The sequence below is a fragment of the Buceros rhinoceros genome, unplaced genomic scaffold (genome assembly GCF_000710305.1).
Source record: "Buceros rhinoceros silvestris isolate BGI_N320 unplaced genomic scaffold, ASM71030v1 scaffold811, whole genome shotgun sequence".
Taxonomy (NCBI): Eukaryota; Metazoa; Chordata; class Aves; order Bucerotiformes; family Bucerotidae; genus Buceros; species Buceros rhinoceros.
Genome location: NW_010395699.1, coordinates 36,041 through 61,215, shown reverse-complemented (window position 1 = coordinate 61,215; position 25,175 = coordinate 36,041). Strand labels below are relative to the sequence as shown.

Genomic DNA, 25,175 nt, shown 5'->3' with positions numbered 1-25,175 from the left:
AGATGGTTGACTCGAGGCAAGGTGAACGATTTCAGAACAGGAAAGGGGGGGAGCGTTTTCACGTCTGCAGTCCGTTTCTACTTCAGCGTCCTCAGTGTAATTACCACTGCACTAGCTAGTCCTGCAGGCAGGAGGAGAGAATCTGCCTGCTAAGCTGTATGTTTTAAGATATAATCGTGCTCCTGTACTTTGAGCTTCTGTGGTAAATGCTCTTGCTCAAGCATAATAAGGGAGAGGAAGACTGTATGGTGTGGTTCCCTTTTCTAGCTGGTTTTCCACCAACGGCTCAAAGAAAAAACGACGAAACGCAAAATCCTCCTTTCTTGTATAATTAGTAATTGTTACTCTGTTTTAACTTGTTTTGATGGAAGAATTACGTCAGTGTTTATACAATCCTGGGGATTTGATGTGCTGAACTTTTAAAAATTGGTTAATTTTCTTTTCTTTTCCATAGACATTCAAGCCCTTGGTTGGAAAAAGTGTATACAATTCAGTTACTGCAGTAGAATTCCTTGTGGACAAACAGCTGGATTTTATAACTGAAGATAGTGCCTTTCAGCCCTATCAGGTAAGAAATTTGGTTAGTGTAAGAGCGTGCCTGTTTAGCTCAGTTAAAAGCCACGTGTTTATTATTTTTCAGTGCATTTTACAGACAAGTTCTGTGTTAAAGGAACCATTTCCTATTGATTGTTGGCAGAGATTGTTGCTTATTTTGTGAAAGATTATAGTGGATACTGTATCAGATTCTAGTAAATTAGATCATGGCAAGGACTATTATGCATCTAATATTATTGAACCACCTTTTAAGTGAAATACCCGACCCCTTTAAAGGTTAATCAGTTCTATTAATTGTAGAGCGGGTCAAAGAGAGCATCCAGCCTTGTGAAGCTGGACTTTCATTTCTAGGTCTTTGCAATACTACAGTGATAGCTGACTTACTGGTTTTTTGAGAAGAAATAGCAGAAAATGATAATTTTTTAAAAAGAAAACTTTCTCTTGCTGTTGTTTCTAAGCCTGCCAAGATTTCCAGCACCCTTGATTTTAATGCCTTCTTCATTAATGAGAAACACATCAATATATTAGTTATACATTAAAGTGTACATATTTAAAGATCAGGAGAAACAATTATTTTTTTCCCCCTTCAGAATAAGGTCTAAAAATCTCTTCTGTGACAAATAGAAAAACATTTGATACTTAACTTGTGCTGCACTGATTGCAGTTAGAATAGCCATAAATTCTTTCTTACAGCTGGGATGGTACGCTGCAGTGATACAGAAATAGTACTTAGAGACTTGGAATAACAGATGGCCCTGAATAAATGCTATGTAATTTTGTCCTGACACCCCTTCTTCCCTCCTGCTTCACTAGGACTGGTTTTCTTTTTTTTTCCCCCAGTACCAAATATAGAGCTAGAAAAAGAGAAGCGACTGAGAGAGAACCCTGGGGGAAGGAGAGGGAGGTTCAGTTCGTGGAAGGGCTGGTGCTTTTCTGTGTCTGTGTTGGGGAAGCCAAATGAGTTGAATGCTTCTTGTCAGGGTGAGTTTGCATTTTAGGACTCGAGCTCCTCAGACAGCTTGGCTCTGCCGCAAAGAACGATTCCCTCTATCAGACCCCATACCAGTGCCTTCCGCCTTCCAAACCGGCACGGCCTTGGTTTTCATAAGCAGGAGGGGCGACAGCACTGTTAGTGAGCAGAGCTGGATTAGCCCAGGGTGCAGCGAGTGCTGCGGCTTCCTCTAGGGGAGGGGTGCAGGATGACGCAACGTGGAGCGGGATATCCTCCTTTGGCAGCAGTGACCTCTTAAATCAGCTGAGCCCTGAAGCGTAAATTCACCCTCAGAGTCCAACCGCAACCTTCCAGATTGATTTTACAAAGCAAATGCTTGCGCTAGCGTCTGTCCTTTGCCTGAAACCTATCAAGATGATGTCTCTGATAACGTTCATTCCAGTAACAGTAATCGATCTCCTTTTGGCAGTGGATCATTTCTTACAAGATGAGCTGAGCAAAACGAATTGAATATATGAGAAGGACTGCCTTTAGTAGAACAAGCCTATTGCCAGGCCTGGCTGGCAGTAGCGTAACGATGCTGTATGCGTTTTAGGTCCTTGACTTCAAGGAGTGTTTACTGATACAGTGTTAGACAGCGAAGCACCTTGATTGGGGAAGGTACATACAAATGGAAGGTGTCATTTTTGAAAATGTGTCGTATGAGCAGCTGGATTTATAATATCTTGGTAGACAATACTGTAATTAGCATTAAAACTTCAGTTTTAAAAGAGGTGTTGGCCAAAAATGGATACAAAGCAGCAGCTTGTGAAAAATAGCTCCAGAATAGAAGCTTGGTCTCCCTAACTCTTAGCCTCCATTTTTGACACGTAGAGGGAGACTCTGTGTGGGAGGTCAGGTTGTTTCCCCCTCTCACAGGGCACAAAGCTACCTATTAAAACCTGATGTGGAGGCTGCTGATCTGTATCGATCATCCGTAGTTTGGTCACGAGAGATACCTAAATTGTCTGTTTGTTTTAACATTAGAAAAAGATTGCTGACAGAGATTCCTTTTAAGGCATCCAGGATTTGCATCTTAACTGGATCTTGCTCAGATATCAAATGTAGATGCATAAAATAGCATTGAGCTCCCTGAGGAATAGGAAAGATTCCTTTGTTTGAATGACTATAAGAAATTTTAGAAATTAACTTCTATAGGCATGTGTCTTTGCAGGGCTAGCAATGCCTCAGTGCCAAGTTTTACGAGTTAATTTGCTGATAAGAGCTTTACTCTGAATGATAAAGTCTTCAAGAGGACAGAAACTTTTTTTTTTTTTAAGATATGCTCACTGCCAGCAGTGTGCTAGACAGAAATATTAACTTGATTTTCTCCTGGAAGATTCCTGAAGTGGGAGAATGGTCTCTAATCATTTGTTTTGCTTGTTATTTTTTGTTATTGCTAGAAAATACATTCTTAGCCTTCTATGATGTATTGTAAGGGAGTTCTTACTTGTTTTCTGGAAGGCCTTCCTTTTCTTTGCCGTGAAAGCAGGTCCTAGATAAATCTTTGGTGAACCTCCTGTGAAAATCTTTTCTAAAAAGAAGGGAAAATGGCCTTTTTGCTCCCTTTTTTTGGTTTGGAACACCATTAAACTGCTTTTGAGCAGAACTGAGGAACCATTCTTTGCAGAGATGAGTTAACTTGGAGGCTTTCTAAATGCGTTTAGCTTTTGGTTTAAGCTCTCATGGCTGCACATTGTCAATACGATGTCCTTAGAGACCAGGGTGATCTAAACACGTTTTTTTTTTTTATTGCATTTTGCTGTTAGCGTCTAAAATTCCAGTACCTTTCTGCCAAAACAAACAAAGTTTGAATCTGTGTGGGAAGACTGCGTTTCACTTCAGATACAATTCTTAACTACTGAGTAATTCTTCCCATCATTGTGTATACTGGTAATACTGGTAATGGGCAGCAGATGAGCATTTGGTGTGAATTCTGCTCAGCTCAGTTGTGATTAAAAAAGCGCATTGCTGTTTAACATAACTATTGGGCTAAAGGGCTTCATGAATAAGGTGATGCTGTCCAGTTTAAGGGTGACAACTGCTTGAGGCACAGAAAACAGCGCACTTGGCATCCTTTTAGTCTTGGCAGGAAAAACAAAGCTCGAGTAGGCAAGGAACTAAATTACTGTTGTTACCAGAAGTGGTTCTTCCAAAACAAGAGTGAGGAGACTTTGGCAGGACTCGCTGGGGAATCGTGAACCACGGATTCCCATGCCATGTCTGTTCTTTGCATAAATAAACATGTTTCAATTGTGAAGAGATTCAAGCGCCTTCGTAAGAGCTGGATGAATATCGTTATTAAAAGTAGGGTAAGCAGCTGCCCTGCACTAGCCTTTTCCTGTTCTTTCCTGTCTTCATAAGGTTTTGTCTAGCAGGTGTTACACTTGTCAGTGAATTTGTTCTTTACGGCTAAAGGTGTTACGTGATTTTTCTTTTCCCTTACATGTGTACTGCTTTGAATCCTGCCTTTCTCCATAAAAATTCCTTGGATTCTGCGTGTGTTGTGCCTTAAGCACCAACCTACGAGTTGTTTCCGGTGGCTTTTATCTCTGTCGCTTCTTGGAGGATATAAACATTATTAGTCTCTACATGAAACCTGTGCGTGACAGAGAGTGACTCATTCATTAATCTGGGATGGTCAGACCATTTAGTCATGTAGTTCTTTTTATGGTGGTGACAAGGGGATCTTGAGGAGAAAGCAGATAGAAACGTTTGCTGTAGTGCTTTGCTTAGCAATGAAATAAAAATTCTATTCCTTTGCAGGAAACGATAGGTGTAAAATTTACAGTGTGCATGTTCTGTGTCAGACTAGTATCTGGAGGAAACGTAGTCTTGAAACGTGATGTGTAAGTCAGGTCCTTAATATTGTTCACAAAACAGCGCGTGTATTTTGTGATCAAATAAAAATTGATAAATTTAGTGGGTTTTATAGTGGCTCTTGCTGTAGATTGAAAACGAATGTACTTTCAAATACATTTGTTACTAAAACATTTTAAGCAAAACTGCAATAGGCTTATGCAAATACAAGCGTGACCTAGATCAAATAATTAGAACTGAAATGGTTTTCTGTAATACTAAGGTACTTGCTCTGTTCTGTGACAACTACGTGTCTGTTGGTTATGATCTGTGTAGTAAGTTAAGCAGCAGCAAAGCTGATCATGCCTTAATTTAAGCATTATAGTGTACTTGAAGGACTATAGATGGGGATGTGAAGCATTAAAGCTCAGCATATGGTATGCATGACCTCATCTGTGTGGTGTTTTTGTCTGGGTGGTGTTTGGCAGTACCCGTCACGGGTGCTGTTGGGCTGAAGTGTGTGATTCTGCTGTTACTGGCTGAAGCAGCTGGAGTCAACAGTGTTATACTTTGGACGAGCAAATGAAGAAAACAAAAAGTGGTTTATATTGTGGTTTTTTGTGATGAAATACACTTATGGACAGGCTCTGCTTTGACCAAGCAGTCCGTGTGTTTCAGCTCAGTGTCTGGGTCTGGCAAGGCAGGGTGCGTGAAAAGTATTTTTAACTATATACGCACACAGGTTTTGTAATGTATTTCCAAAGGAGTTGTGAGCATGCAGCACTGGAACAAACATGCGCAGCTGAGACAGGGCGAAGAATTCAGATAAAGTTCCTTGGCAATCATTAAGCTTCCTGCAAGGGGGCGTTTGACCACTCAAGGAAAGAAATGGAAGAGGTGCATATAGTCTTCAAAAAGTCCTCCTGCATATTGTGTTTTAAAAAAAAAAAAGGGAAGAAAGTCCCCTGCTAAGAATGAATCAAGAACACACTTCCGTTCTCTGTGGTAGAATCTCTCTTCAAGCCTACTTATTCACATTCTCCATTTTTTTTTGTGTGTGTGTGTCTTTGGAAGACAGGCTGGTTGCCATAGTGTTTCACAGTGGTGAGGTCTGCCTGTCTACCTCTGTGCTAAAGGTTGCAGATGTAAAGATAGGGCACTGAGAAATCCCCCGTGGGAGGAGTTAGGAGCACAGTGATAGGTGTGTGTGCTTCTCTCTTCTAAATGTGTGTTGCGTGTCTGAGAGCTGACAGGTCAAATGTCTGACGCACCTTAGAGATCGTTGAAGCAATAATAATAAACTTTCTCACTAATTGTGAAATAGGTACCTCAGATTCAGACTAATATTGGGCTAATCTTACTTGATCCATTAGAAATTCAAGTTCTGTGTGCCATGAAGTAAGGCTCGAGAAAAGGGCATGTGCAACTCTGATACTCTCCTTTTCTGTGTATTATGGGCAGACATTGGGTATTTCAAGCCTGGATGGTTTGGGGTTTTTTGCTCATAAAAACAAGCCAGTCGTGTAGCAGGGCTTGTGTAGTGATGACATGTGCACTTAAATTCTTCAAACATCTTGGAACAGTGTTAAAGTAATATATTTCTGTCTGTATTTTAAGCACCCCATAATCATACATGCACTTGTCTTTCAGACTTCTCTTACTTTAAACTTCACGCTTAAAAATAGCTACTGCAGCTGAAAATTGCTTTTCCCATAAGCTGGTACCTCCACTGACAGGCAGGCAGGAGCTTTTGGGTTGGTCCCACCCTTGGAGGTTGACAGAAGCAGCTCGGGAACTTCTGGTGCTGGCCAGCTGGCGGCCGGGGCCATCATGTGTTCTCCTCCTGCTTTCGTTTCCTCCACAGCGACGGAGGCACACACGTCTTCTTGCGTCTTCTAACTCTTCTCAGTGTCGTGTTCAAGAGCTGTCTCTGCTCTTTCCCATGTCTCTGGAGTCTGGACCACCCGTAAGCAGTCCAGCTGGCTTCTCTGGCAGCCTTGTAAAGAGCGATGGTCTAAATAGCCTGTTACCGACACTTCTGTGTTTAAGTGTACTGTTCCAACACAAGGAGAAGCAAAAGGCTGTGTCCAGCTAGAAGTGGGTCAGATGACTCATACCAGTCATTGCTCCCAGTTAGACATGTGGGACAGAAGAGTTTCATTGGAGAGCTTGCAAAAAGAGAAGAACGAGGGAGGAGGGGTTGGCCCCCCCATCTGTAGAGTCAGAGGGAGCTGTTCATTGTCTCTCCTAAGAGAGATATTTGTTCCTCCCTTTGAAAAAGAGCTGCTTCCCTGAGGACTTCATCTGTCTTTATTCTCTAAATAGGAGGGATAAAATTGTACCTTTCTGTTTTACCTTGATTTCTTAAAAAATAAGGGCTTGAGTCGCTTTCTCCTCTCTCTCAGTGAGGTTTGATGCAGGAGTGGAGTTCTTCCAGATCTGACAAGCCTTAGGGCAGTAAGCACCATGGAGGGGAAGCCATCAGTCAGCAGGTGGGTGGTGTAACTACCACTAATAGTGTGGCTTCTCCACGTAGTAGGAGGGAATTCAGGCGGAACTGCTGAAGGCCATGGGAGGAAGGTACGTGAAGAGGAAGGGGAAAGAGTTGTGAGGTCATGGGATATACTGAGGTTGCTACCATGGACGTATGTCTAAATCCATAGGAAAACAGGTTTGGTTTACTCTTCCTACAGTAACAGTCGGTTAAATGGTTTGGCCTCGTTAATCCTACTCCAGGAGGTAGCACTGAAATAAGTAATTTAGAAATTAGAAATTCAAAACAGAACAGATGGAACAAAACTTGTTTTTTCTTTGAAGGTGAAGATCAAATCCTTTCATTGAAGTATCTTTGTACTTCTCAAAAGCGGTCTTGGGATTACTGAATTTCCAAATCCATCCAGTGTTTCTGGGTAAGGAACTTACTGTGTTTGATCACAAATGATTACTTCTTTCACCAGTAAAACCTTGTGGAAGATACCGCTCAGTAGTATGAGGAGGATGCTTTACCCTCAGTTCTGTGTCCTTAAAATTTCCAGTCTTCACAACTTCTGTATTAACAAGGAAAGTTTGAAGTGTTTTTCTTATGTGATGTTCTTGACTTACACTGTTCTCATAATCCAGACTCAAAAGCCAGCTCCTAGAGAAGTCTGTTTCACTTTATAACCAGACGGTGTTTTGCCAGTACGTTCTTGATTTCCCAGATAGTTGCTGTGTGTTGGGATTGGGAATCCCTAGTGCTTTGGGGAACTCGGAGGCGTGAGTGAGGGTAGAAACCCTGCAGTCATTCTTCCCTGGGGACAGAAAAGAGAAGGCCTTCCTGCTTTACAGCTAGGGGGGAAACAGAGCTTCAGTGATACGTGTTCTTACCAGGATTAAGCTCTAGCTTGATGTGATAAAATACAGTTGTTCATTTGATGAAGTGCTCATGGTTTTGTTTGTTTGCTTTCATCTCTTCCTCTGATACACCATGGCTTTGTTCAGGGCTGCTGCTCCATAGCTCGCTCTTACAAAATGTATTTTTGAAATTACACCCAAGAGAAGTACTAGTCTGTAGTCTAGGATGAGTGCTTCATGAGAACTGCTCCACAGCCTTCAGCAGGCTGCAGTAGAGCTATAGCAGGTCCAGGTGTGTACGTGGAATTCCTTATGAACTTGAATTTTTAAAAAATTTAAATCAAGTATGAATCTTACTGTTTTTGTAGACGTGGGCATAACTTTACTCATAAAACAAAAAGTGCAGTGTTTGGTTTGATGTACAAACACTGGTGTACAGTGCATTTGATTTCCTGATCAAACTTCATTTCTTTTTAGCAGTACACCACATAATGAAATCTAGTTCTGAAGGTCTTTTTTACCACCATTGTTTGTAAATACTGATCCCTCTCTTCAATCTAGCAGACATTTCCTGTCTTTTGAATGGAATTAAAATGAACTATTCCTTTTTTTTCGCCTGCATCCCCCCTCTTCTTGTATGCATCTGACGGCATTACTGGGAGTAGTATTTTAGTATGATTTTGCTTAGCAAGGGGGTTTTGAAGCACAGTGATTTCTGTGCATCTCGCAAATTACTCTGTATTTTATGATTTTAGCAGGGAATTTTAAGGATACAGTTTAGAAATTGTATTTCAGCCATAGAGGCTGGGATTTTCCCCAGTGCGAATGTTTCCTTCCCTTCTTCTATCTTCTTTTCACTATTGTACGCCACTTTGGTGTACAACAGATAAAATCAGGTTAAAGTAATTTCAGGATGCATAAGACTTGGTAGGTAAAGTACAGTGCTAAACACTGAATGACTTTCCTAAGTTTAACCCAAGGAGCTTTTTGCAGCAGCAAGCGAAACGTCCCTGTTTTCTGACAGCAATTTAATCTTTCCTCTTTGCAAGGCCATTGTTCATCTGTTCTATAAAAGGCACAGCCACTGCTTTCTCCAGGGTGGCAGAGAGCTGCAGCGTTAATCCAAAGATGATATACATCCCAGCTGGTCAGACCTCTATTATTTATAGGGGGATTTCCTAAAATGGCTCCAGCAGGTCAGAACAGCACTCCTAGCAGAAAAACAGCACACGATGATGGCTGCATTGCTTCTGATAGTGTCTTGGAGCAGAGACAGCATTTCCGTGTTTGCACAGCAGTGGGCTTACTGTTATATGCCCTGCCAGGCAGTTGAAGAATCTCTGCACCTGTATCCCTGAGACCAGAGAAGTGTTACCTTTGGAGTGAAATTCTGCAAGAAAATGTGCTAATTGTTCTCCCAACCAGCTGCAGTGCTTCTGTGCAACGTTGCCTTAAATCCGGTTAGAAATTACCTTCGGAAAGTTCTGTGCAAATACAACGGTACTTGTTTAAAATGTGAGAGAAATGTGGTTCGTTTTGGACTACATTCATATTATTGACATGTTGGCCAACACTGTCCTCTAGCATTATTCTAAGAAACACATTTTCAAACAAACCCTGGAAAACCACTTGAAAATAAAATGTTAATGTGATAGTAATTAAGTGGACCAAACTCCACGGAAGCTGGCTTTCCAGATATCTGATGCAGTCTTTCCTCTTGACAAAAAAAGGTTAACATATTTTTCTTGTTGGGAGGAATTTGTATTCTGCCCATAATCCTTATGAGTTACAGGGGGAAAGGAGCTGGAAAGCTCTGTGTTCCCAGAGTTCTTGTTTGGTGAATAGGATTGAGGATATTTGCAGAAGGGACTGGGTAGCTCAGTAACTGCTGGTAATCGAAGTCGTTGGTAGTTCAAATTACAGAGCACAGTCATTCACAAGAGTGAGATACTCTGAAGCACGTTTCTGAGAGGTGGTGTTGATTCTAGGAGCTGTTGTCAGTCTGACACATTGGAAAGTGTTTTGCAGTTTCTTCTGCAGACTTGGGTTGAGAGACCTTTGCTCTTTAATACAGTACGCTCTTAGTTATCAGTGTTCTTGTCAAAGAATACCGTGTTGCTGAGTAATGCAGCTGATAAACATTTGATGGAGGTAGCTACTGTGAGATAAGAGATGAACTATCCAGTCTGTCATTATCTGTGGTGGCAGGGTACAGCTTTCCAACGCCGCCAGTTCAAGCTGCCACAAGAAACTTCTGCTGTCCCTGATGGGAAGATGATGTGTCTTCTCTACAAAGGTCAGTCTGAGCAAGAGCTGATCTCTTGGCTTGATTTCTGGGGGCAGTAGACTGCCATTCCACCAGTTCCCTGGTCCAGACAACTGATGGTCAACAGAACAGCCTTTCTTTTTTCCTTAGAGACATGTCCATCTGTACAGCTTGTCCTTCAGCTGATATGATTTGGGGAGGTATTAGATAGCTTCTAAAAGCTGTTCACAGGATGCCTGGATCTCAGTTAAACTTTAATACCAACGTACAAAAGATTTGTTTCCAGTCTACTCACTTAGCTGCTGTTCTTGTTAGCATCAACTCCTCTCTGCTAATTGCTTACTTAAGGCAAACGTCTGCACTTCGAGGTTCCTTTTCCCATAATGGCATTGAGTTGCTTGGTAAGTGACTCAAAGGCTTGCTCTAGTATCACCATGTGCCTAGCAAGTTACTGGCTTGAGTGGGGTAGAACCAGTACTCCCTCCCCGTTTCTCTTAGGAGTAGATAAAACATGAAATTAGGATGAAATTGCCTATTGCCGAGATGGTAGTAACAAATGTACGGAGCCTGCAGTGAGGAGGGGGAAGAAAATGCGACTCAGTGGAAAACAAAAGAAAAGCAAATGTATGGCTGTCATCCAAATGAGGGAGAAGATGGACGTGGAGCAGCGCTGTTCACTTGGCCTTTCGTTCGTTTGCACATGGAGAATATAGGCAGTACAGATGGTCACCCCAGTGCCTTAAGAGGAAGCTGACAGCCCACCAGGTTTGTGGGTAGAAGCCACTTGTTTGGGGAAGTCTTTAGATCAGATGCTAAAAGATAACATCTGGCACACCAGGAGATTTCGCTTTTCTGACCCAGATTGTCCCAGCTGCTCAAAGAGAGGGTGACATAACCTGTGAGCATGAGAGTCAACTGTTTTTTTTTTGGTGTTGTGGTTTTTTTAATCTCCATTTTAAAATGCAAAGCTATTGTAGAAGTCACTAGAGCAGTTCTTGGTTTGTCTTGTGAGAATACCTGCCTGGCCCAGGTCTGGTTTTGCCTATCCACTGGTGGCTGCTTGCTTCTCTGTGTGCAGATCCATATGCTGCTCTCGTTTCCCTTCTGCCTTTCCATACTAGATTCTCATCTACAGTTTCAGCAATAACAAGTTGACTTGTAAAAAGCACGTTTTCCAGTGTGCCCATTTTACTGAGACATGGTAGTCTTACAGGAAGGCAAATATTGCTCTGTTTTACTTTTGTGAGTTAAAATCAGGGAGAATATTAGACTGCAAGTAAGGTTTTTCCCTGTATATTTATATTCCTAACTTGAACTTATTTTCTGTAGGATAATCTTACGTATTTTTAAGAGAAATTTTTTGGTATTCTTAGGGTTGTGGGTTACTCTTCCAGAACTGAGCTAATTGGTGCAGTGATGCTTCTTCAAGCCTGAAATGATGACTTGGAGAAGCGTATGCAGCTCTGCTCACCTCATTTTCAAATCTGATAATTAAAATTTCAGAAACAGTATCAACTCTTTTATTGTCCAACAGCTGAAATGAGGAAGGATGTAGGAGTGTGTGGGGAATTATTAGGCATAGGGAAGAGTGGAGAGCAAAAGAAAAATTGTCGCTAGCTTTTCCTGAGATGTTTAGTCACAGTTTGAAAAATCTCTAAATTTGTAGTCCTTTTCTTTCCCCCTGTAATTTTAATTTTGTGATATAAAAACATAGTTGTTGGTGTTACACACTGAAAATAACCCCTCATCTCAAATGTTTGTGGTCTGAAATATCTATAAACATTTTCCCTCATCAGAACAATGCGTTCAGAGCCCCTTGTTGGGAAGGATTAGTTATCCCTGTTCTCTCGCCTGGCCTCTGCACGTAGGGAGAGCGTCCCTGCCCGTCCCCGGGCAGCGTGCCTCCGCACACGTGTGAGCAGGGCTGACCTCAGCTCGACTTTGTTTCTGGTTTAGGGGTCAGGGTTGTGCCTTCAAGCTTGACTTAACTGGTTCAGATGTAGCTCAGCAGCTGCCGGGTTTGAATGAGGTAAATTGTGACTGTGTGCTCAGAACAGCAGAAAATAGGTCAAGTGTGGGCTGGGTTTACATAGAAAGCGCTAGAGTCGCTCGGTAAGCCTAAGCCTCTTCTCTCAGCTCAGACAAAGCCGTTTAAGGTAAACTGGGAAGTTACGATCTCCCCAGAAAACTTTCTAGTCTTCTGTAGCCTTGGTGTTTCTGACTAGCCTTGCCCTTTGTGCAAAGCCTGGAGCGGGAGGGAGGTTGCCCTGGTTGCTGGGGGAGGTCGTGGGTCGGGTGGATGTGTTCCCACTGGAGCAGTCCTCTCTGGTAAGGCGTTTCTGTGCTGGCCTGCGTGGAACAGCACAGCCCGGCAGCCTTCCGCGCCTACAACCGCCTGCCCCACCGGCCGTGGTGGCATGGCAGTTGGGCTGGCCTTTCACTGGGCAGAAAGGACTAAGGAATATACTGTCTAGCGGTGGTTTGTGCATGCGTACATGTCTAGAAAGATGGGTGAAGCAACGACAGATCTGCATATTTCAGTCTCGGCTAAATTTGCTGATTCCTCTGTAATGTTTTGCTGTGGTCTGTGTGGTATTGGCAGTGCTTGCGCCTGCCCAGTGACACCCTCTGGGGTGTCAGTTGCTGCTGTTTTTTTTTTTGTTTTAGGAGGTTCTCATCTTCAGCTAGTGGAAAAAGGTCTTGTAGCGTGGTGGTGGAATGCTACTAATTTGTAGGCGATCTTCTTGTTAAGATCTCTGATATTCTGCCTACTCAGAATCTGTGTCACTGTTTTGTTTAGGGTGGGTTTTTTCCCTGCTCGCTCTGATGTCAGGCAGTACACTGTTAAGATAGGTTTGTTTTGTTAAAAAGCTGTGATCAGTGAAAGAGATTACAGATCAGTGATATAATCTGATCTGTCAGGTGACCCAATCAGAAAAGATAGGAAGAAAAAAGAAGAGGATAGCTGGTTATCAAGGAATGCAAATAAGGGGTAAACATGTGGAGATGTATTTGAGGCTGGGTGTGGGTAAGGTATTTAAATTCTTTTTATGGAAGAAAATAATCTTCTAAGGATGGCACTAAAGAATTAGTAATTTTCTTAGGTATTGAAAGCAATACTTTTTGCTGCCACTGCCCTCTGAAGACTATTGTGGCAGTTGGTAGACAAGTGCTGACTTACCTTGTTCCTCGTTTTTCAGAATTTCATTTTGAATTTCAAAATTCAATTTCTATGTGGCTGAAGTTCCATGCAGTTGTAAAAATGATGTGGTGTGAAAAGGCTGGGGCGCTCGTTTTGTAGAAACGAATTTCAAGATGTTCTGTCATGAAACAAGAAGAAAGCTGAAGGTCCAAGCTTTTGACACTTTGATCTCTGAATTTTTCATTTGCACTGTTTGAATTTAAATGTGGTTCCTCTACCATTAAAGTAGTAACAAAATGCTTATTTCCATTTGCGGCATGTACTGCGTAAACATTCTAAACAGGACTTTCAAGTTGGTTATGTACTAGTTTTCATTTAATTCGTGTCCTAAATTATCAGAAAACCTCTAAGCAGCCAGAGGAAGCTATAGTTAATTAAGCCACAGATGGCGAGGACTAATGTGGTGTTGACCTTTGCGAGGACTGCAAAATCTGCTTAGCCCTTCTCTGTAAAACACTAGCTGAAATGAGTGCCTACAGATACTAAAAAGATGTCCTTGATACGTCGAAGCCAAATGCAGGGACACCGTGGCCAAGGAGGGCTCTTTCTCAAATGAACATTTCCAGGTTCCGAATGCACAGCGTGTGGCGAGACTTGATCTTCAGGGCTCCAGTGTAAGCCTTTTTAGTGCCAAATGCCATTGTTTTTCCAGGACTGGTTTTCCTGGAATGCTTGTTGTCAGTTCTTGTCTTCTCCTTCACTGAAAATGGAGAAGTGACAGCTGGCTGGAGTCACTGTACCCTCCTATAAGCACCATGTGGGCTGTGTGGTTGAGGGTAGGAGCAGCAGCTTTTGAGTTGTTTCGTGTTCCAGGGTTTCATCTCTTAATTTAATGAACTCCTATCTGCCCCTCAAGTTCGTGAAGAGTGACTTGGAGGAGTACTTTAAAATGCCAAGCAAACATCTTGCTTCAATAGTTTAGGTCTTGGTGGGAAGGTGGAGAGCTGTGGAAATGTGCACGCCTTCCAACCACAGACATGCATGGCTGCCCAAAACAGAAAAGGAGCTTGCAGTCATTTGAGCTTCTCAGAGGGCACTTTGTGTGGTCTTGGGGCAGTGTGAAGGTTCAGCTCATCTAGGGATGCCTCTCAGTATCTTGGATGGTATTTTGTTTGTGGATGGGGCATGAGTAGGACAATTCTGTATGTATTTGGATTTTTACTTGTTTTTCTGTGGGTTCTGCTTTGAAATTCCTGTTTGATCATGACTTAAAGGAATTTCAAAGCATTGCAAGTGATCTGCACTTGTTCACCTGTGGCTTTGAATGATAAATTATGTTTGTCTGAAAGAGCTCTCTGAAAATGCTGCTCTGACCAAAGATTACTACTTTCTGTTTAGAGCAGTGTGGTGTCTTAACGTGATGGTATGGTCTGTAGTTTCCAACCTCCTCTATCATTTTGCATCAGAAGAAAGAACAGAAATCTCAGGAAACACTGGGTCACTTTGTTATTTGGGCAAATGTCTTTCTTTATCCTGGGAGCTGAGCATGTCCCCAGCAGGTGAGAATTACCACCTACAGAGATGCAGCTGACTCAAGTAGAAAGCAGAAAGTTCACTTGGCCAGAAGTGAATTCCTCTTCTGGTCTGGAGGGAGGGAAGAATAGAATCTGAAAGACTTGGCATAGATTGGCAAGGCTCTGGTAGTCACACTGCTGCATGTGACTGCCTTCCATAAGGGCAGGAAGGATTATCTCAACCATATCTTTCTAGCCCATGCGCCCTTCTTCTTCTTCCTGGTATTGCATATAGGCATTTGTGGAGCAAGGGGCACTGGCCTGTGAAGTATCTGAAGAGCTTCCTACGGTAGATTTGAAGAAGAAAATGGCAGTCCCAGTTATGTGCTTTGCATTCTGACTTGCATTTCATAAAGATTTCAAACCAGCATTAACATCTTCCTGGAGGAGGTATTCCAGGACTTGTGGGAAAACTAGTCTAGGAGAGGGTACCATACTTCTGTGAGTAAAACTGCTTTCAAATGAAGAAAAGTCTGGAGGACAATCCTACAGGGCATTTAATTCTTCTGCGTGCTGGTCTGTCAATCTTGTGGCTTTCACCAAGGAGGGGAAGACGGAAGGTCATAATTGCCAAGGTTCAGATCTGTAGACAGTTGTTGTTCCTTGCGCAATATAAATACAGGGTAAGGAAAAAGACTGGACGCTGCAGAGTCATGTGCTCATCTCCAGTGCTAAGACAGGGAAGAGACTGCTAGTCACTGGCCTTGCTTGTTGCCCTGTCTCCCTGGTTTTGCCTAAGTTTGTGGTGTGCTCTAAAACCATGTGCTTAAGGCCATCACCGTATAGTTTAGCACATTATGCAATTAATTTTCTGGGTTTTAGATGTCTGGATTTAAGATTAATCATGGGAAAAGGTCATAGATATATGTAATATGTACACAAAACCAGAAAATGGAGATTTCAGGAACCTTTTTTTTGGTACATGATACTGAGCTTCAGTTGTCAGTACAGTTTTGCTTTGCTCTCCTGATTTCTGTTCAGCAGTGTATAGCATGTCCATGTCTAGAAGCAAAACCCTTTCTTTTTTTAGTGATTGATACGTTAAATGTGTATTTTGTGTGCGTATTCAGAAACCTTGAGTTCTCTTTGATATCCTCTACGTAATCCCAGTCATACCCGCTTGCCCTTTGTGTAATTGATCTTTGACCTAGCTTGTGCATTTTGTAGCTCATCTTTGAGATGAGCTCATCTTTCCCCACAAGTGAGGAAAGGAGTACAAAACGGGCTTTGCAGTTTCCTTTTCTAAGTGTTGAGACGAAGCGCTCTTCAGTCCAAGGTAGTCAAAGCTGCCTCTGAATAGGAGATAGAACAAAAAAGGTTCAAATGTACTGTCTGTAGGATCACCAGCATCTTCAGTGCAAAGTTCAAAGAAGACAAAGGTGCTTAGAAAGGATGTGAAATCTAAAAAAGAGCAGCAGCATGTTGCCTTCAGAAACAAATGTGGCACAAGATGCCGTAGAGTTTCCAAAACTTTGCATGAAGAACTCATTGAATTAGAATAATGTTGAGAGTAACAGGTCTGACTTCCTGGTGCCTAATCAATGTGTATAGCCTTGAAATGAAGGTACAAATTGTCTGAGGTGGGACTGAAGGAATTATTAAAAATTTATGAGATCTGTATATGAAATGCATTTTTAAGTCAGCCAGACTTACAGAGCTGCGGTGCCTCAGCCTGTTGCTTAGGTTGAATGCTTGTGGATCTGAGGGGGGAAATTTTTGGTACAGGAATCTCTTGTAGCCGCTCTGAAAGAGAGCGCATAGGGAAGAGGACAGATGAATGACCATCACACAGCTCCAGCTCCAGGGTCCGTGGGTTGCCCTGGCAAATCAATACCTTTCCAGTGGTGGTATTGCTCCTGTATGTAGGATGAATGCAAAAATGGGTTTGCACAGGAAAGTAGAACAGCTGATATCCTTTTTAGATTGCCTCGGGAGAGGAAGTGTTTTGCTAGTCTGCCATGCCTGAATAAATTCTAGTGCTGACCCTCTTATACCTCTAAGAATGCCAGCAACATACTTACCTGGCCAGTGTTTTTCACGTGGTAGAAGAGGTCCTGTTGATGTTCCCCTTCACTTGTACTTTGTCCACTTTACGGGTGTTAAAATGATCATCTTGACCGCTCCATTTGGATCCGAGGCCATATCCTTTTCAAAAGCATAAGGAGAGAGAGCAATTTTCTCTAATAACTGAAGCATTGATGCATTCTCCATAATGGAGCACAGAAATCTTCAAGTGTCAGGAAGTGAATTTTGAGGTTGAAATAGATGTCCTGTGATCAGTGGGTTAGCAGGAGTAATCTCGTCCAGATGAATAGAGAGAAATTGCTTGTGTCACTCGAGGGCCTGACAGCAGTGCACGGTTCTCTAAGCGTTGCTTGTATCTTTATATTCTATGGCTGGAGCTCTTCCTAATAAATGGTGAAATATCAAGGAACTTGTTGGAGATCAAGGGAAGAAATTACTCGATCTCAGCTGCAGTACTGATAAAACATTTTACATTTTGTATGTGCAGAATCGCTCTGATTATTTTAGCTGTCTGAAGTTCTCTTGGCACAAATGAATGTTCATGCAGCTCACAGATTTCCATCTGCACGAGGAGTCACCAGGCTGCAGTGCAGCTTTATTTCTCTGCCACAGCCTCCGAGGCAGAAACAGCAAGTTTGCTGTGAAATAGAGAAACAGGTATTTCAAGAGTCTAGAGATGAATGATGATTTTAAGCCATGCTTTCAAGGATATGAACCAGATTTTGTGCCTAGTTTTTCCTTACTTGGCAGCACTGTCCTCCTAACATGTCTTCGTTTCCCAGCTGATGTCCTACTCTAATAGTGAAAAAGAATCTTTTCCAGGAGAACTGCGTGACTTATTTGAAATGCCGTCATTAACAAGAGTGTGTATATTTGAAAATCAGCAATGGTGTTTCTCTCGGAATGTTTGTTTCTCTGAAAATACAGCTATCTCTTGTGCCTTATCTTTGTGGGGTTTATATCTCTGTTTATGCTCAATATGTCCATATTCAATTTTACAGACATGGAAAACATTTTTATGTATTTTTAAAAATTAACTTAATCATTATTTAAACAATTCTTTCTACATACCTGTAAACACTCAAGTCTTTAGAGGGCAATTTTAGCTCTTAGTAAGACAGTATTTATGAAAGTGTGATCCTATTAATAGCTTACAAGTCTGGCCACATGCGGGATCTGATATACCATGTTCCCATGAAATAACTTCTAGCACCATGTTACGCTTTTAAGTTTTTTCTAAAAATAACACAGGGATTGTAGGCAATCAGTAAAATTAGCAGCAAACTACTGAATATTGTGCTCTAAAATACATGTAGGAAAATAAACAGAACTGTTACAAGTAAACATAACATATGGTTCTTTTTTTAATCTCTACTTTAGGACGACGTAGACAGTCTAAACCCAGTTCTCAGGGATAACCCGCAGTTACATGAGGAGGTAAAAGCCTGGGTAAAGGAACAAAAGGTTCAGGAGATTTTTATGCAAGGTAATTATGTGGGAAATTGTGTTATTTTTATTCTGTGTTAGGTAGTTTAAGGCCATTAGTTGTGTGGGACTGATCCCATGGCATTCGTAATATAATGAAGAATGTATTTCTAACTTGGAAGTTAATTTTTTGGAAGTATTTGTTCATACAAGAAAACAAGACTATGTAAGGAGCCGTGCGTGACTACTTCAGACTGTTTTTAACTTGTTTGATGTTTTAGTGATTACAGCAAAAGCTGAATATAATTAGTCTGAACATGGTTATTTTATAAATTTGTTGTGAAAATAAGTGTGTATGAATGGCAACCACACACCTTGTAGCATGTTTAAAACTGTTCTGTGCTCTGTTAGAGTTACTGTAAGGAGTGATAACTTCTTAGATACCTGTCTGCGCTTGTAGTTCTTAACAGTGAAGAGGTGAAGAATACCCACCCCACACCCTCAACCCTCATTGAAAAGTGCCTTTGAAATCAGTTGTGATTTTGTAACTCGGTTGTAATGCTGGAAGGTTGCAGGAAATGCCTGTGTCATCTTCATACTGTAGATACAAGTTATGTGAAAACATTAATATGAATTAGAATAAATTATTTTGGCTCAATCTTGCTGATGATACAAATATTACATGTGTTTTCAGTGTATTTGTTAACTTTCTGCAGAACTGACAGGCAGCTCTACAGAGGCATTCTTAGCAACCAGCCTCTGTGGATCTGGGTTAAAATCCCCAGGCAAGCAGTAAAGCAATTCCAGGACGCAAATGTTTAAGCAGTCATTCTGTAAACTGGGATTTGCATTCTGTAAATTAAGATTGGGATGAGAGCAGTAAATAATCTCATATTCTAAGGATGGTGCTGAGATTTTCTTGCTGTCTGGTTTCTTTGATAAAACTAAGATTAGAAGAACAGAGGAATATGGTAAGTATAATATTGAAGTTACAGTAAAAAACCTTCTGTCTGTCTTTCTGTGGAGTTTCTGATTTGACTAGATGTGATTATTCTTCTGTCTCAGAGAAAGGATGCTGAAAAAAGCAGCGTGTGGAATTGTGTAGATAGTCAATCGGAATGTCAGTGTCAGTCATTTTAGATTTTATCTTAATATCCTCAGACAACCATGAGTTAACAGTCTGTTGATGAAATTTGCAGCCAAAACTGGATTGAGAGGTGATGTGAAATCAAATTAGGGCTTTATGAAAAGGAAACTAAAATTGAGCTTGTTTATTGTATTTCATTAGAGTAACAACAATAAGACAATTATAAAAGCCTCTGTACACTGCTACGGAATCAACACTTGAGCAAGCCTCAACAATATTAAAATAGTCATCTAAATGAAACTGCCAGCCCATCGTCATCCATCCACACAACTCATTTTCACATCCCATCATTCCAGGAACTGTATTTTTGTCTTTATATGTAAAATTTCCCAAACAGATGTTTGGATGCTTAGAAGTATTTTCAACAATGAGATGAATCTAATCCAAGGTCCTTGCAGACTAGCTCTCCTCATCTGAGGAGAAGCTGCACTTCAAATCCACTTGCTCACCTGATGTGACACAGTGTGGCCTGAGGAGAGACGTGCTTCCTTGGGCAGTGACGTGCCCTGTGCTGTGAGGGCATTTGCCATGCCACCATCTCAGCCCTTGGGATGGTGGTCAGTCAGCAGATACTGCTGTCACGTTCTCCTGGGGCATAGCCTGCTCCTGGTCACCGAGACTTAGCATTTGGCACACACCTTTCTGTGGCTCACGGGCAGCCCTCCAGCAGTGCGAGCTGTTGTAATCAGTCATGTTATCCTACTGCTCTCTTGCCTTCTGGTTTTCTTCACCTTCTCTGTTATTACCATTTCCCTGTGCCCTGCAATTTAAACCACCTTTTCAGTTCTCCCTTGTCTAGAGGCATGTATTAAGGTTGTCACCATATTCTCTTACTTCATCCTCTACAGCATTTTTAGAATCCAATCTTATGCGTGTCTCTAATGCTGAAGCCTTCATCTCATATCTTAGTATTTTCTACTCTTGACTATCGCAGTTAAAACACAGTTTATCTGGAGAAGCAGGAGGGTCAGAGAAAAAACCTTAAAATTTGGTTCCCAATGTTTGGAAAGAAACATGCCAAGCTGAGGAGGAGGAATCTTGGTCAAAACTGGTCCAATTGTTTACAACCGTGAGACTAAAGAAAAAAAGCGGCCCTTGTGACCTCTCCTTTGGGTGGCACTCGCAGCAGCGTGCTTTGCAGTAGAGATCGTTGGTTTGGCAGGAAAGTAGTTTATTCCTTGTTTTTTTAAAAAACCTTCACTCCTGCCAAACTTGGCCAAGTTGAAAGAAAGCTTTTTGGACAAATACAAACAAAACCAGTTCAAGGAACATAGTAAAGTGTCTTTGATTTTTAACAATTAAAATCTTTGAATTTTTTCTTCCTATTAGATTTGTTATCGCTCCAATCTCTGAGGCTGTGAGTATAATAACCCTCTTGAAACCCTGAGTGTGCTTCAGCCCTCAAGATATTTCCTGATAGCACTCTACAGGCTGTTTCAACAATGTGTAGCTGAGCGTGATTCAGCCAGGGGCTGGAGACAAAGCCAGGCTTTTCCTGTAATGGCTGCTTGTGGCTGGGCTGGGCCGGACTGGAGCTGAGCTGTCCTGTGTCACATGACCGCACTTTAGTGTTTCTCCTTCTTCCTGACACCCCAGCAGTGTGTAAGAACCACCCCTTTTTTTTTAAAGGTAGAGAAAGTCTCTTTTAAAAATGTAGGATGACAGCCAGGATGAAGGAAAGACATTGCCACTGGGTCAGTGCAGAAGAGTCTAAGAGAAGCTGGATGCTGATGGAGAAGGAAGGATGGTGCTTGTAAGCTGAGAAGACTGGGGAAGGACTTGGAAGCCAGAGTCCTGGAATCGTAAATGCTAAAATGAGACAAGAAGCTGAGGAGAGGGGAGAGGCTGGTTCTGGTTATGCAAGAGTCTGAAATTCATTGTGCAGTTAACAGTAAGATGCAAGAGAGGAGGAGCTGAGATAGCAAAATAGGAATGAGAAATTTGCACAGAGACAAAGACAAAATTTTACTGAGACTGTCTGAACAAGGCAGAGCTTTGGGACAGCCGTTAAAAGTTAGATGTGGAGAATGCGGTTGGATCAGACAGCCAGAAGTGTGGGAGCTGAGCTGGAGGCATTTTGCAGGGGCATATGGAGAAAGGGTTGGCGAGAAGCCATCAGGAAATGTGTCCCCACAGGAACCCCGTCTGGTCTGAGACCAGGAATGTGAGACATAAGCTTGTAGATTCCTCCTCTTTTTCTGCCCATACGTATTGGTGATGGGCAGTGCTGATGCACTTCTGACCCTTGTCTGTGCAGCTCGAAATGTGCTCCAGGGACCAGCTAATGCTGGCAGCTCAAAGGGTTCAGTGGGTCCCGAGGTTTCAGTTGTGCAGTGAATGATGTGGGTGCAGGTAGAAGAAGGGTACCGTGGCATTGTGTTTCTGTTCCCAGCTGTTCTAAAACCTAGATACTAGCATGCAAAAGGTACTTAAAAAGGCCTTGCTATGGTTCCAAAATTAAACCCTAAGACCACTTGGAAATGTCTAAATTATTACTGCTTTTGCACTTCTCTTAAATGTTGACATTAAAAACAGTCCTTATGATCCCACACTTTCTCTTGCAGAGGGCACAGTGGTCCTAGCTGTGTGAATATGGATATTTTGCTAGAGAAAGCTGTCCTGTGAGGTCCCTGGCCTGTTTGCTGCAGATGTTTGACCTTGCTTAATGTACTGGGCAGGGGCTGGAAAAAATGATCTTTCGGAAAGGCAGGGGAATTCTGGCCTTGCCTGTGGTTGAGCAACTAAGCACTCTTAAATCATTCAAGTCAGGGTTTTTGTAGCTTGTCACTGACTGGTTTTGCTTCCGTTCCTCTGTGCCTGACCTGGGGTTTGATTGCGGAAGTAGTGAAACCCGCACAGCTGGAACTGAACTCTGTGACAGTGCAACTTGATTGTACAAAATGCTGTGTAAACACTAAGTCCTGCAAAACTTGGAGGCCCGATGATCAAGTGAGACTGAAAATCGTTGAATCTCAATTTCTGGGTTTTGAGACCAATGGTAAAATAAGTATTGTATTATACTGTCTTCCCACCTTTGTGGGCTTTTGGAGGTGAATTGGACTGAGCTATGCAAAGGGACAGCAGCACGTGGGGTTTCTTTGCAGTTGATAAAGCAGGAGCCTAAGTTATGTAGTGTGTGTGTTTTTGAGTGTTCTGTGTGGCCATAGCAGGGACAAGATTGCTCAGCAGTCTTTCCAGCTGCTGTGATGGAGAGAAACTTGGTGGTCACTTACGGGAAAGACTTGGCAGGTGCAGAGCCTAACTGCCAAGATGTAAATCTTTTCGCCAGCAAAGCATCTGGGCGTGTGACTAGCCTGTTAAATAGCTTCTCTATAACCTGCTGCTGCCACTTCCTAGCCTTTCAGATTACTTTTCTGTGGTTGCTGTTCATAGGCAGGAATTTTCCCATCATTTGTCATCATGGTTGCAGAAAGATTTAGTTAGATAAAAAAACCCTGTATGTTGAAAAGGGTAGCAGAATTGACCTTATGGCATACCTAAATGTACCATTTGCGTTTCAAAATGTCTTCCTGAATAAAAGGGAAATCCACAGGCAGTGTGGTGCCAGGATTGCCTGTAGTTTGCTGTCCATGCCACGCACACTAGAAGTTTGCTGTGAAGCTTACAAACCCAGGAGAACCCATTTATAATTTTGCTGCTGTTGTTGTTCCTCATTTCTCAATGGCTTTTTTAATTTCTCCCCCCGAAGGTCCGTACTCCTTAAATGGTTACAGGGTGAGAGTGTACAGACAGGACTCTGCCACCCAGTGGTTCACTGGCATCATCACCCACCATGATCTCTTCTCCCGCACTATGGTTGTTATGAATGACCAGGTGAGTTTGGCGTGAGACACTCAGAAAACAACCTTCAAGTAAATTGCACGCTGAGAGTTTTAAAATCTTTTTTGTGGTGCTCTGAAATACACTGAGTTGTTCAGTTCCAGCAAGGCAAGTCTGTTCCTGCGCTGAAAGTACAGCGTGCACTGGACTAGCAGATAAAACCACCCTGAGACTCAGCGTTTGTGCAGTGATATGATTAATACCTGTCCTACTGTTCTGCCTTTCTTCTGCTGTCACTATTTGACTAGTGAACTCTTCGAAGCAAAGCGATCTTGTTTGAAGAACTGGTCTTCCCTGTCAGTTCAGTTGAGAATTTCTTTTCTCGACACTGAAATCTTGTAGCACTGCAGTAGCGATTACTTCTTCCAAGTAATTGAAATATCCAGTTTTCACAGTATATCGAATTACCCGTTCAGTGCAGCCCTGATTTACATTTCCTCTGGTGGGGTTTAGCTGTATGTCTGAAGCTGATGTTAGTGGCAGTAATGAATTCTGTTTCAGGAGGCCAGAGCACTGAGTCAGTGTTAATGTAGTGAGTGACCCGTCTGCCTTGAAATGACTGACAAAACCACATGTGACAATAAAAAATTAAGACTAGTCTACTGCTCGAATACCTTCTTTCCCTTAAGTTGCTCTAATTAATTTTCCCCAAATACTGTTGTTTTCACTTTGTGACATATTGATTAAAGATCTGGTTAGCATTTCCTTCTTTCACTGGTAACATTCCACCAGTCTTAGAGTTCCGCTCTCCAGGCATTTTGGTTCCTTTCAGCAGTTCTGCTTCTGCTGGAAGCAATATCATAATGTACTTCTGCAGCATATTTTATAGTATATTAAATAAATTTTATAAAGTATTTGTATATTGTAGTTGCTACTTAAGGGTTACTCTGAGAGCTCAGTGCCTTTTAATTTCAAATTTGCAGGTCAGTGGAGGGAGAGGGAGGAAGTGGTGGTGGGGTACTTTTTAAAGAAAGAAGTTCTTTTACAGTGATATGTAAAGACACGTTTGCTTTGGGTTTACTCTGTTCCCAGGCTTTGTTGAGAGTCATGTGTCAGTTCTGCTTGTCAGGATTAAGTAGGCTTTTCTCTGATTAGTCTTTAGCACACAAAATAGACTGGTGAACAGTGATACAGAAAATACAGATTGGGCAGTGTCTGAACATCTGCTGATTATTATTTTTTCCTTTTTTAATAAACCAGGTGTTAGAACCTCAGAATGTTGATCCTTCTATGGTTCAGATGACCTTTCTAGATGATGTTGTTCACTCTTTGTTGAAAGGTGAAAATATTGGCATCACTTCACGCCGACGGTCTCGTTCCAACCAGAACAGCAACACAGTCCACGTAGATACATTTATCTTTTTACCTAAGTATTTTTGTATATTGCAAATACTAAAGTCACGAATCAAATTGCCTTTAAGTCCATTAATCACAAAATTATTTTTAGGGTCATTATACGCGTGCACAAGCGAATAGTCCCAGACCAGCAATGAATTCCCAAACTGCAGCACCAAAACAGAATTCCCACCAGCACCAGCAACAGAGGAATGCTCGGCCAAACAAGAGGAAAGGCTCTGATAGCAGCATGCCCGATGAAGAGAAGGTGAAAGAAGAAAGATACGATTATATAGGTCGAGGAGGTAAAAGCAGTTGTTGGAAAGGGAGGGAGAGCTTCTTAAAACCATATTAGACTGAAAATGTAATAGACATGTTCTTATCTTTTACAGAAAACCCCAAAACCAAAACTAAACACTTCCTCAGTAAAAGAAGAAAACCTGAAGAGGATGAAAAAAAATTAAATATGAAGAGACTGCGGACAGACAATATCTCAGATTACTCTGAGAGCAGTGACTCAGAAATTTCAAATAAAAGATTAACAGATTCATCCTCGGAGCAAAATTCAGAAAATGAGTTAAAAAGCAAGAACACTTCAAAGGTAAATGGAGAAGAAGGAAAATCCCAAACTACTGAGGGAGTAGAGCAGACATTAACAGATAGGCGGTCTCCATGGGATGGAGTACAGGAGAATAAAAAACACGAAGAGACAGAAAGACTGAAGTCATCTGTCCTGGATCAGC

At 41.9% G+C, this 25,175-nt stretch overlaps 1 protein-coding gene across 1 annotated transcript in view; it reads left to right on the top strand.

The window, feature by feature from the left end:
- Positions 1-460: 460 nt before the first annotated feature.
- JMJD1C (jumonji domain containing 1C) overlaps positions 461-25,175 on the top strand; it is a 56,220-nt gene continuing 31,505 nt past the window's right edge. Inside the window, exons 1-6 of the mRNA XM_010145617.1 lie at positions 461-568; positions 18,066-18,171; positions 22,967-23,091; positions 24,298-24,441; positions 24,545-24,737; positions 24,825-25,173. Of these exons, the coding sequence (XP_010143919.1) occupies positions 18,165-18,171; positions 22,967-23,091; positions 24,298-24,441; positions 24,545-24,737; positions 24,825-25,173 (818 nt within the window). The 5' untranslated portion in view covers positions 461-568; positions 18,066-18,164. The remainder of the gene's footprint in view (positions 569-18,065; positions 18,172-22,966; positions 23,092-24,297; positions 24,442-24,544; positions 24,738-24,824; positions 25,174-25,175) is intronic.